The sequence below is a fragment of the Scyliorhinus torazame genome, chromosome 14 (assembly GCF_047496885.1).
Source record: "Scyliorhinus torazame isolate Kashiwa2021f chromosome 14, sScyTor2.1, whole genome shotgun sequence".
NCBI lineage: Eukaryota > Metazoa > Chordata > Chondrichthyes > Carcharhiniformes > Scyliorhinidae > Scyliorhinus > Scyliorhinus torazame.
This window is the reverse complement of record NC_092720.1, coordinates 18,257,574-18,270,463: the sequence shown is the minus strand read 5'-3', so window position 1 is coordinate 18,270,463 and position 12,890 is coordinate 18,257,574. Positions and strand designations below refer to the sequence as shown.

The following is a 12,890-nucleotide window of genomic DNA, read 5'->3' as shown; positions in this document are numbered from 1 at the left end:
GTTTCCAAAGTTTTATCCAATAAATCCATTCTATTCCATTTTTTCTGAATCTGGGCACGTAGCATATATATTTACATCACAACAGTATCAGTACTGCCTCAATACTACAAGTAGAAAATCGCATAAACAGATGCTCATACAGCGGAATCCAACCCCTTGTTAAGTAATGGGTTAAGAGTTAAGTAATGCATTGAGACATTGCAATTAGTTGTCTCATTTATGTTAAGTATCCAATGATTGACACTGATATGTAAAGGGGCTTCAGGTGGCCCTTTGGTCAGATGGTGTGTTGTTGGAGTTTTGTGCAGAGGCTGTGGAAGTGAAATAAATGGTGTTTGGTGAAAAGGAACAGGATTTCTGACTCTTCATACAACGTTAACTAAAACGTATAACACCCCTGGCAGCACCAACTGTAGCAGCTTAAAAGTCATAATCCATGATTTACTTAATTTTATGACAGTGGACCCAATGCCTGGGCAGACAGTTGTCAGCGTACAATTTGCAGAATTAAACTATTGAAGGTAGATGGGAATTAGGAACTCGAAACACAAGCAGAGCAGGATCGAGCAGCCAAATGGACCACTTCTGCTCCTATTTCTATGTTTACAATGTTCAATTACACTGCTGCTACAGACCACCAGAACCACCATGGAAGAAACACTTCTTCACACAAGTCTTGACACCTCCAGAGGCAGCAACATTTGAAATGCTGCAAGCTGAACAGGTTTTAGCATAAGCTGAACAGTATACTCTTGCCTCAAGAGTTAAAATCTGGTGAGTTCAAGCCTCACTCCAAGACTTGCAGCAGAAGTTCCTGTGCAATACTGAGGGAGTAACTACACTGGCAGAGGTGCTCAGTTGAGAAGTTGAACAAAGGCCTTGACTGCCTCTCAGATAAGGGAAAATATTCCATGGTACTATTTGAAGAACAGCATGGGAATTATACTGGTGTTCTGCCCAATATTTACCCCTCAACCAATATCACTCAAGCAAATTGAGGGGCAGCACGGTAGCATTGTGGATAGCACAATTGCTTCACAGCTCCAGGGTCCCAGGTTCGATACCAGCTTGGGTCACTGTCTGTGCGGAGTCTGCACATCCTCCCCGTGTGTGCGTGGGTTTCCTCCGGGTGCTCCGGTTTCCTCCCACAGTCCAAAGATGTGCAGGTTAGGTGGATTGGCCATGATAAATTGCCCTTAGTGTCCAAAATTGCCCTTAGTGTTGGGTGGGGTTAGTGGGTTATGGGGATAGGGTGGAGGTGTTGACCTTGGGTACGGTGCTCTTTCCAAGAGCCGGTGCAGACTCGATGGGCCGAATGGCCTCCTTCTGCACTGTAAATTCTATGATAATCTATGAAATTAACTGATCTTGTATAGCAAGTGTTTGTGAGAGCTGCTTGGAAAGACTGAATTTGACTGCTGTGCATTTTTGAATTACAACAGTGTCTTCACTTCAAAACTATTTCAATGCTGTAATCACTATGGGTGTCCTAAGATTGTGAAATAATCAAAATAAATACAAGTTCTTTCTTTTTCTTAAGTGCAGCATAAGATACCAGATACAACTCAAGTCAGAGAAGGACTCAAGTTTAGGAGAAATGATTAACTAGAAAACAATCTATCCAAGAGTTTAAACATCAGGATTTCAAACAATGAGTGACAGGAATTTCTTCCATTCAAAGCTATCATGTTTCAGAATTGCAATTGCCAACAGCCTCAATACTACCATGAATACAATGGAATTCCTTTATCACATTATAATCTTTAACATCATTTAGAAATTTACAACATTTCCTGTTCATTTCATTTAGAAATTTACAACATTTCCTGTTCATTTTTATTCTGGGGTACAACAAACATTAAACCGTTTCAAGTTTAGCCAAAGCATAAATCGTTCTATTAGTTCAATGGAAACATTAGCTTACAAGTTGCCCTGTTTACCAAAGTACATAATTTACACTTCAGACCCAATGTGCAACATTTCCACAACGTTATATATGCATTCCCCCTTTATTCTGGTATTTGTTTCACTTTTGTTTCTGCCTTTCTGCCATCCTACTTCCTCAAAAACATTAAAGTTATTGAGAAAGTGAGTATGCATTATAGGGGAGCAAATGAGAACCACTCTCCTCAAAAGTGCTCTTCTCTTCTTTCAGCTTGCTTGTTACGCACCAGTCATTCATCCCCGGTGAACAGTAATAATGTGCTTTTATGCCAGGACATTGCTGTGATCATCTACAGGACACGACCCGAGGAGCTCTTCCTCCGGTTTCTCCTGCCACTCTGGGCAAGGCACCTACTTCCATGACCTTAACAGCAAAGAACAAAGAACAATACAGGAACAGGCCCTTCGACCCTCCAAGGCTCCGTCGACCATGGTACCTGCCTAAACTAAAACCGTCTGCACTTACGGAGTCCGTATCCTTCCATTTCCACCCTATTCGTATATTTGTCTAGATGACCCTTAAATGCCACTATCATCCCACCACCTCCCCTATATTTACCACTGTGTAAAAAACTTGCCTCGCACATCTGTTCGAAACTTTTCCCCATGCACTTTAAACCTATGTCCCCTAGTAGTTGACTCTACTACCCTCGGAATGAGCATCTGACTATCCACTCTGTCCATGCCACTCAATCATGTAGATCTCCATAAGGTCGCCTCTCAACCTCTGTCATTCCAGTGAGAACAGACCGAGTTTATCTAACCTCTCCTCATAGCTAATGCACTCCATACCAGGCAATATCCTGGTAAACCACTTCTCTACCTTTTCCAAAGCATCCACATGCTTCTGGTAGTGTGGCAACCACAACATTCCAAATGAGGCATAACCAAGGTCCTGTACAGCTGCAACATGACTTGCCAATTTTCATATTCAATGCCCTGACCGATGAAGGCCAGCATGCCGTATGCCTTCTTGACCACCTTATTCACATGCGTTGCCACTTTCAGTGATCGATGGACATGCACGCTCAGATCTCTCTGCCTGTCAGCAAGGCATCGAGTTTAGCATCGAGAGAAGTAGGCATGTGTGTAAATCACCAGATGAACTCTGTGGCACAGTATTGTCTTTTTAAAAAATATTTTTATTCAACTTTTTCAATTTTATACATAACAAAAACAATAACAGATAATAACAAACTCCTTCCCAAACTTTACCGCCCACTCCTAGAAAACTAAACAAAAATCCCACCGACCCCTGAACCCCCTCTTCCTTGGTGACCAGCTTACGGTGACCAGCTCTAAGTGCAAAATAAACGGCTGCCACCTTCAGGAGAACCCTTCAATTGCGCCCCTCACAGTATATTTAACTTTCTCAAGATACAGAAATTCCACAAGATCCCGCAGACATAGTGAGGTGCTGGGTGGAGAAGTTGCCCTCTGACCCATCAGCACCCGCCTTCAAGCAATCAGCGAGGTGAAGGCCAAAACATCAGCCCCAATCTGTACCTCCGGCAGGTCAATAACCCAACTATGACCCTGAGGGGACAAGCCTTCTGTTCAATTTGTAGGATCACCAACACGGTGCCAAAGAAGGAAACCAAGAACCTCACAAACTTAGGACACAACCAGAATGTGTACATGTTTAGCCGTGCCCCTCCCACAACGCTCACCCTCATCCTCCATCCCACAAAAAGACTGCACAACCTGGGTTTGGTCAAAGGGGCCCTATGCACTAACTTCAACTATATCAGCCCTAAACTCGCACATGATGATGTTGCGTTCGCCCTACGCAGAATCACACTCCCTCCTCCAGCTCAGCCCCCAACTTCACTCCCACTTGGCCTTAACCCCCTCCAAGGATACGGCCTCCTTCGCTATAAGCCTACCATAAATCCCAACGGTACTCCCCTCCTCCATCTCTGCCAATGACAAAACCCTCTCCTACAAGGAAGGGGGCACCACCAGTAATGTCGGAAAGATCTTCTTTGCGAAGTCACGCACCTGCAGATATCTAAATAAAAGTCCAAATTTCTCTGTCAACTCCTTAAAAAGGTAACAAACCGCCTCCAAAAACAAATCCTTCATCACAGCAACCCCCTTCTGCTCCCATTCCCTAAACCTAGCGTCCAACCTCACCGGCTCAAACATGCTGAAACCGGCACCAACATTGATACCACCCCCAATTTGAAGTGTTGCTGTCTCCATATCTTCAATGTGGAGGCCACCACCAGATTCCCAGAGTAATTCCTGGGAGAACATCTTTAGCCCTAACACGCTACAAGAGCCCGACTCCATCCGCACCCATAAAGCCATCAGATCCCCTCACCAACCCAGCACCTCCACAGCATTCTCCGCCCAATAATAACATATCAAGATCGGCAGCACAAAGACACAGCCCAGCCCAGCAACCCCCCCCCCAGCCCAGCACCCCCCCCCTCCCCCACAATCCAGAAATCACCCAATCTCTTCCTCTGCTCGAGTGGCTACCTCTCTCCTCCACCCACCAGACCTTCTGGGCTCAACAATACCTGCCTGAACAGGTTTCCCAAGCCACGGACCCTACGCTTCCCCCGCCGCCCCCAGCTTGCTTCCATTCACTAGCCAATCCCACTCAGCTAGGAAGGTACCTCCACCCCCCACCCTAAACCTCTCCCCCAACCTCCCACAGCCCCCCCCCCCACCCCCCAACCACCCCCCCCACTCCGGCAGAGCCCACCATACTCTGCATCACCAACTCTATACAAACAAAAGCAAAGAGGGGGGGGGAAAGAGAGGGAACAAGGGAAACAACAATATAAGTACACACACACAGTTACCACTACAACGTCCCCATACAGACCTGTCCCCACCACCACCCAAGTTCCATACAAGCCCCTCAAGTCCTTCAGCCTTGGTATGTGCCTCTGCTTCCTCCGCAGTCTCTCAAACCGCACACCACTTTTACAGAGCACCTGTTAAAGGCCACACTCCTCCTTACCAATTCAGCTGCAATGTCATAATACATACGGATACTATTGCGTTCACACTACACCTCCCGATTCTTCTTGGCCCACTCTAGGACACGCTCCTTTGATCAATAGCTATGAAAAGATGCCACCATCTCGCTCTGTGATTCATTACCCCAGTGGCTTCGCCCGAAGCAACCGGTGGGCCGATGGAAGCTTGATGGGAGGACCCTGATCCTCCTCCCACACCAACTGCCGAAACATTGACTTGAAGTTTTCAATTAGCCTCGGAACCTCCATCCCCTCAGGCAGCCCCACGATCCCAAGGTTCTGCCACCTCAACCTATTTTCTTCGACCTTCACTCAGGCCCTTATTTCGTTCCTCCACCCTCCGCAGCTCAGCATCTAATGAGGCCAACTGATCGTTGTGCTGCAATAGTGCCTCCTCCACCTCTTTCAACACTTCGCCATGCTGCCGCACTGTCTCCGAAGTCTTTTCCACCGCCTCCTTTATCGGCACCAGGGGCTCATCCACCAACTTCATGAGGGTCTCCATCATTTCCCTTCCATGCCTCTCAAAATGCTTACCGAACTGTTGTCAAATTCGACAGCCATTACAGTCACCAGCTTGTCTACCGAGATAGATCTGGCTCCACCCGATGCCGATGAACAGGTCTCCGCCATCTTAGATCCCCGTGTTCTGCACCTTGCTCGGCTCCTCTGAAGGACTACTGCTTCCACCTTTCTTTCTTTTATGGAAAATATTTTATTGAGGCATTTATAATTTTAACAATAAAATTTCAACAAGAACAAAAACACAATATAACCAACAACCCCCCCCCCCCCCCCCGAGCACACAGTCCAGCCAACATGGCTTACAGAAACAGTGCCACCTTCCCCAGCACCCCCTCCGTTGGTTCTCACTCGACTCTCCAATGCCTCCTCTCTCTCTCTCTCCCTCCTCCCTCCCCCCCCCCCCCCCCCACCCGACAGCTTAATTTTTCTCAAATAAGTCGATGAACGGCTGCCACTTCCGAGCAAACCACTGCAACAAACCTCTCAAGGCGAATTTAAACTGGAGTCTGTGAAACCCCGCTACGTCACTAATCCATACGACTGACTTCGGGGATTCCACGTCCCTCCAACCCCGTACGGTCCGTCTCCAGGCCACCAGGGAGGCAAAGGCCAGGACGTCGGCCTCTCTCACCCCCTGGGCTCCCGGGTTTTCCAACACACCAAAAATCACCACCTCTGGACTTGGCACCACCCTCACGTAAGATCTCTGATGTGACGTCAGCAAACCCATGCCAGAAACCACTCGGGCTCGGGCATGCCCAAAACATATGGACATGGTTCGCAAGACCCCCCGCACAGCGCCCACACCTATCATCCACCTCCTCAAATAACCTGCTAATCTGGGCCAGTCATGTGTGCCCTGCGAACCACCTTGAATTGCATCAGGCTGAGCCTGGCGCACGACGAGCATGCCTCAACTCTCCTCGCATAATCCGACCTCCAGCTCCCCACCTAGCTCTTCTTCCATTTTCTCTTCACCTCCCCTTTTGGGGCTCCCTCCCACTCCATCAGCTCCTTATAGATCTCTGAGACCTTCCCTTCTCCTACTCCTGTTCTCGACACCACTTTATCGTGTCATCCCCGGTGTGACAGGTGCGGGAAGGTCGAAACCTGCCTCCGCAAAAATCCCTCACTTGTAAATACCAGAACCCATTCCCACCTGGCAACTCAAACTCCTCCTCCAGCTCGGGAAACCCTCATCAATAAACAGATCCCCAAATCTCTCGATCCCCGCCCGCTGCCACCTCCAAAACCCCCCCATCCAGCCCCCCCCCCCCCCGGGCGAACCGGTGGTTATCACATATCGGTGCCCACACCAACACCCCTTCCAACCCCATGTGCTGCCTCCACTGTCGCCACACCGTTACGGCTGCAACTACTACCGGGCTTGTGGAGTACCGAGCTAGTGAATTCGGCAGAGGTGCTGTTAACAGTGCCCCCAAACTCGTGTCCTTACATGAGGCCGCCTCTACCCGCTCCCAAACCAACTCCACCCCCACTACCCACATCCTGACCATGGCAATATTCGCCGCCCAGTAGTAATAATGAAATTCGGAAGAACCACCCCACCACGTCCCGTTCCAGCAGCAACTTCTTCAGCCGCGGGGTTTTACCCGCCCAGACAAATCCTGAGATCACTGCATTCATGTTTTGAAGAACGCCTTGGGAATAAAAATCGTACGGCTCTGAAAAACAAACAAAAACTCGGGAGGACCATCATTTTGACTGTCTAAACCCACCCCACCAATGACAACGAGAGCGCATCCGACACCCGAAAGTCCCCCATCATCTGTTCTACCAACTGAGCCAGATTCAGCTTATGCAACTGCTCCCTCCCCCACGCCATCTGGATACCCAAATATCGAAAGCTCCCTCCCACCACTATGAACAACATCTCACCCAATTGCTTCTCCTAACCCCTCGCCTGGATCGCAACGACCTCACTCTTACCCATATTCAATTTGTATCCCGAGAACTGGCCAAATTCCTCCAATATCCCCATGATCCCTCCAGTCCCCTCCAGCAGGTCCGATATGTACAAAAGTAAATCATTCGCGTAAAGAGAGTGCGTAAGGCCAGACCCTCGACATTCTTAATGCCAATGGCTCTATAGTCAAGGCAAACAACAGTGGGGAAAGTGGACATCCCTGCCTCGTCCCCCCGTGTAACCTGAAATAGTCTGATCTCACCGGATTCGCCTGCACACTCGCCACCGTTGCCTGGTGCAGCAACCGGACTGAGTCCATAAATCCCTACCCAAACCCAAACCGTCCCACGACCTCCGATAAGTATTCCCACTCCACCCAATCAAAGGCCTTCCCTGCGTCCATGACCACCACCACCGCACCCTCGCGCTCCTCTGGAGGCATCATAACTACACTAAGCAACCCACCTCCTAATGTTGGTTGCCAAATGCCGCCCCTTAACGAACCCCGTCTGGTCCTCCCCTATTACCCCTGGGACGCAGCCTTCGATCCTTGTGATCAGGATCTTCGCCAGTAGTTAGGCATCTACATTTAACAAGGAGATCGGTCTCTTTGACCCACAGTTTTCCGGGTCCTTAGCCTGCTATAAAATGAGGGAGATCGACGCATGTGACAATGTCGGGGGGAGCACTCCTTACTCCTTTGCTACATTGAAGGCCCTTACCAACAGCCGTCCCAACACCCCAGAGATCCTCTTGTAAAATTCCACCAGGCACCCGTCCAGTCCCAGGGCCTTGCCCGATTGCATCGCCTCCAGCCCTCTACTACTTCTACAAGCCCATTTGGGGATCCCAGGTCCTCCACCAGCTCATCAACCTTCGGGAACTCCAACCCTCCCAGAAACCGCCTCTTCCCCGGCTGGGGATTCCGACTCATACAATTTGATATAAAACTCTCTAAACACCCCATTCACCCCCGCCTGGTCCAACACTGTATTCCCATCTGTGTCCTTCATTTTCCCAATCTCTCACGCCGCCTCTTGCTTCCTCAACTGGTGCGCAAACATCCTGCTCGCTTTCTCCCCATATTCATATATACCGTCCCTCTCACCCTTCGCAACTGCCCTACTGCCTTACCCGTGAATGCCAGTCCAAATTCCATTTGCAACCTCTGGCATTTCTTTAGCAACCCCTCCTCCGGGGCCTCTGCATATCTCCTGTCCACCTGCAGGATTCCTTCCACCAGCCTTTCTATCTCCAACCACTCTGCCTTCTCCCGATGCGTCTGACTCGAAATAAACCGCCCCCCCCCCATACTCAGCCGATGAGAGTCCAGGTCAGGAATCCTCCCCACCATCTGCCTCCTAAATTCCACATCATCCCAGTTCGGGCATAGATGTTTACCAACACCACCGGCATCCCCTCCAGTTTCCCACTTACCATAACGTACCTTCCCCCAGAGTCAGCCACTATATTTCCCACCTCGAATGCCACCCACTTATCGACCAAAACCGCCACCCCCTTCGTTTTAAAGTCCAATCCCGAATGAAATACTTGCCCAACCCATCCCTTCCTCAGCCTAATCTGGTCCCCCACCCTCAGGCGAGTCTCTTGTAGCATGGCCACATCTGCCTTCAATCACTTTAAGTGTGCGAACACATGGGCCCTCTTGACTGGCCCATTTCATCCTCGCACGTTCCCCCACTGATACCCCTCCTCTCTGCTCGAACATTAGTGCAAACAAACCAAAACAACCCCTCCCCAAGCCTAAACAAAGCAACCAACCCCCCCCCCCCCATCCTCTAACAAAGAAGAGCAAACCTGAAGCCGAAAAAACAAAAAGAAATGGCCCCAAACAGTATCTCCACCAATGTTCAAAGTCCACTTTCTCCGGCCAGTCCATTGTCTCTTGACAAATTCTACAGCCTCCTCCGCCGATCCAAAGTACAATTCCCGGCCTTCGTAAGTCACCCACAGGCGTGCAGGGTATTGTAACCCAAACTTCACCCCCTTCTTGTAGAGGACCGCCTTGTTGTTACTCGCTCTCCTCTTGGCCAGCTCTGCACCCAGGTCCTGGTACACTCGGATTTTACTGACCTCTCAGGTGCCTGGCCCACCTCATAATTTGCTCCTTGTCCAGGAACCGGTGCAGCCGCACCACCATCACCCTTGGCGGTTCGTTTCCCTGAGCCTTTCTCGTTAGCACCACGTGCGCTCTGTCCACCTCCAAAGGCCGTTCAAATGTTCCCTCACCGAGCAGCATCTCCAGTATCCTCCCCACATACGCGCCTGTATCGGCTCCTTCACTCCCCACCGGCAGGCCCACGATCCTTATGTTCTGCCTGTGTGACCGGTTCTTCAGGTCTTCAACCTTCTCCTAGAGCCGCCTCTGCTGGTCCTGCATTACCCCCATCTCCGCTGCCATCGAGGCAAACTGCTCGTGTTCCCAAGCCACCGCCTCCATCTTCTGGATCACCTGACACTGGGCCGCCAGCTTAGTCTCCACGCGGTCGACCACCATCTTGATCGAATCCGCTGCCCGGGCCAGGTTCTCCAGACTCTCCTTCCATTGTTGGGTGAACTTCTCGTTGAGGAAGCTCACCAGCTGGTCCATCGACCACAGAGCCGGCAGGGCTGCTCCCTGCCTCTCCACCATCTCCACGTGCGTTTCAGGCGCCGCACCAGCTCCAACCGACTGATTCCCTCTTTTTCGACCGCTTCTGGCCCTCAGCTCCATATGCCAGAGGGTCAATTGCTTCCACTCACTCTCCTGCACCTTTTCTCCGCCTCACATCCACCTGTTAACCGGGGAAAAGATCCGAAAAAAACTGCCACGAGCAGGAGCCACCAAATGAGCGACTTTGTGGCCGCCACCGGAAGTCTGCTTCAATCTTTCTTAATTATACTCTTTCTTGCGCCTTTTGACATCCTCGCGTCAAATACTCTCGAATGGAGCGAGTCTGCCCACCAATTACCCCACAGAAACTGGGTAAAAAGAACTAAACACCAATGACTCTGGTGGGACTACCTAACGTGAGGCCAGAAGTCCAAAAGTGGCACAGTATTATAATCTGCTTTTAAAAGCCCCCTATGTGGCTAACTGCAATGCGACAATCAATATATTCCACTGTGACAGAACATTTGGTCTTATTGATATCAGGGGATTTTTTTTTTTTGCATGTGCAAAACCTTGAACAAATCTGCATATATAAAACATGACATGGTAATCAAGCTTCTGGTTTCGTGGTAAAAATAGAAATTAGGAAAAACTTAATTTGAAAGAGATAAGCTGGGGTCACACATTTCTTTCTCCCCGACTCCCTGACGTGCAAAACAGGCAAATAAATTATGGAAATCCACTGTACCTTCTTCGTCAATCCACTTCATTGTGAAGAGTTGCTCGTTATCAAAGCAGCACATGTCACGAACCTCAGTGCAAAGATTTTCGTACGTGATAGAGGGATCGAAGTGCGTGATCATGATGTCCCTGAGCAAATAAATAAAAAAAGACCAGTACAAAATAAACGAACGCCATCAAACAAGTACTGCTTCACACAAATGCTAAAAAATTGACAAGTAAATTCTAACTGATTCGAGAACAGAGGTATCTTCCCAAAGATTCACACCAATGTTATTTCCGTTCAAGATATTTCACAAGAAAAAAACCACAATTGCCCTTAGCCAAGGAACTCTGATTTTTTAAATAAATGAGAGAACACCATAAACTGGGAAAGGCAGCAGTTGAAAAAAGATAAACAGCACTTGTTCCATATTACCTGCATTTTCTATTTCTATTTCTCATTTCTACTTCGCTACTATAAAAGCGACAACAATTATCAATAATCTTTATTGTCTCAAGGAGGCTTACATTAACACTGCAATGCAGTTAGTGAAAAGCCCCTACTTGCCACACTCAGGAGCCTGTTCAGGGGGGGGGGAAGAGGGAGAGAGAGAGAGAGAGAGAGAATTCAGAATGTCCAGATTACTTAACAGCACGTCTTTTGGGACTTGGAGGAGGAAACCGGAGCACCCGGAGGAAACCCACGCATACACAGGGAGAACGTGCAGACTCCGCACAGACAGTGTCCCAAACCAGGAAAGGAGGGTATGTGGGAATATCCTTCAGATGCTGCTTTTCAAAGAACACTGCACCATACTTCAAAGAACGCTCGTTTAAATCTCAGAACTCCGCAACACAAAAACCCAATATGTTTAATATTACTCCAACCATAGGCATGGATTACTAGATGAGCTGCGTCGAGTTTCTCTAGGATAGAATCTTGTTCCTTCAGGTTTTATTTGTTGCTGGATATTTAAAAGTGTTAGATTTTTAAAAATTTTAAGAAACTTTTCCTTTGTCTCTTTTCCTCTCAATCCAATCATTCATTCTGTCGTGATTTCTTTCTACACCTGACTTGACCATTCATCCACTCTAATTTACACTTTCGTCTGAATCACCTGCTGTTAATTTCACAATCCTTCAATTTGACTGGTTAAGCAGATAGACAGTACAAAAGTACTAAAGATGCTGGAAATCATAAATAAAAATGTAAACTGCTGAAAGTACCAGCAGAGAGACAGAGAGGGTGGAAGAGAAATTATGTTTTAGGTCCATGACCTTTCGTCTCTCTCCACAGATGCTGCCAGACGTACTGGATATTTCCAGCATTTTCTGCTTTATTTTATAGCAAGACACCCAGTTTTTCGCTCCGTTCACAAAGATCCCTTGTCTGTTTTTTCTCATTGCAATGTTAATCAGTTTGCACATCCAGCAACTTTCAGCACAAATTAACATGGAGACTAAACAAACAAGGGCAAGTATGACTAACAGCAGATACATTTGCTGCCCTAATACAGCAAATTATGTGCCACAACGTGGTTGATGACTTAATGTCTGTGTGACCACCATTGCCAATTAGAGAATGGTACTGGAGGTCCCCAGAAGCAGTCAATTATTCAATTGCTCAGCAGGGTGCCTCAGGATAACATTTTTACCAACATGTTTCAGGAACATAATTCATTACTTAATTGAAGATTTCAATTAAATGTTTTGATAACAAGACATGTTCTGACTTTCCCCAAAGTAATAATATTTCAATATTACAAATTTATTGAGCTTGTTCACCAAGCAAAAATTGCAATATGGTGGAATCGTACACAGTGTTTGGAGACAACCATGCTTAACACTGATTTCGATATTTATGTGGTTTAGGTACAAAATAAATAAAATTAAACCAAACCTGGGCATTCTGCCCATAGATAGTGCAACCCTTTCTCACATGTTCTTAGATTGGAACCAATGCTCTGATCAGTTTATTGCTTCTAAACACAAACCTGTAAAATAACTTGCTCAGTTCTGATCAGGCCTCAGTACCTTGAGTGTACATCAAACATGGGCCTTTCCCATCTCCGATATGTTGGATCTTTCACCGAACATCAAGAAATTGCTCCTCCTTCCCCTTCGTAAGTGCCCAAGACAATGGGCTCGATTTAACAGAAAA

The 12,890-nt window shown here is 47.9% G+C and overlaps 1 protein-coding gene across 3 annotated transcripts in view; it reads right to left on the bottom strand.

Annotated features, from left to right (window-relative positions):
• Window positions 1-12,890, bottom strand: part of prkci (protein kinase C, iota) — a 206,624-nt gene that overhangs the window by 131,443 nt on the left and 62,291 nt on the right. For all 3 annotated transcript variants that reach the window (XR_011934419.1, XR_011934420.1, XM_072473783.1), the window contains exon 2: window positions 10,755-10,876. Coding sequence is in view for 1 of the 3 variants with exons in the window: in XM_072473783.1 (XP_072329884.1) it covers window positions 10,755-10,876 (122 nt within the window). In the remaining 2 variants the exon portion in view is untranslated. The remainder of the gene's footprint in view (window positions 1-10,754; window positions 10,877-12,890) is intronic.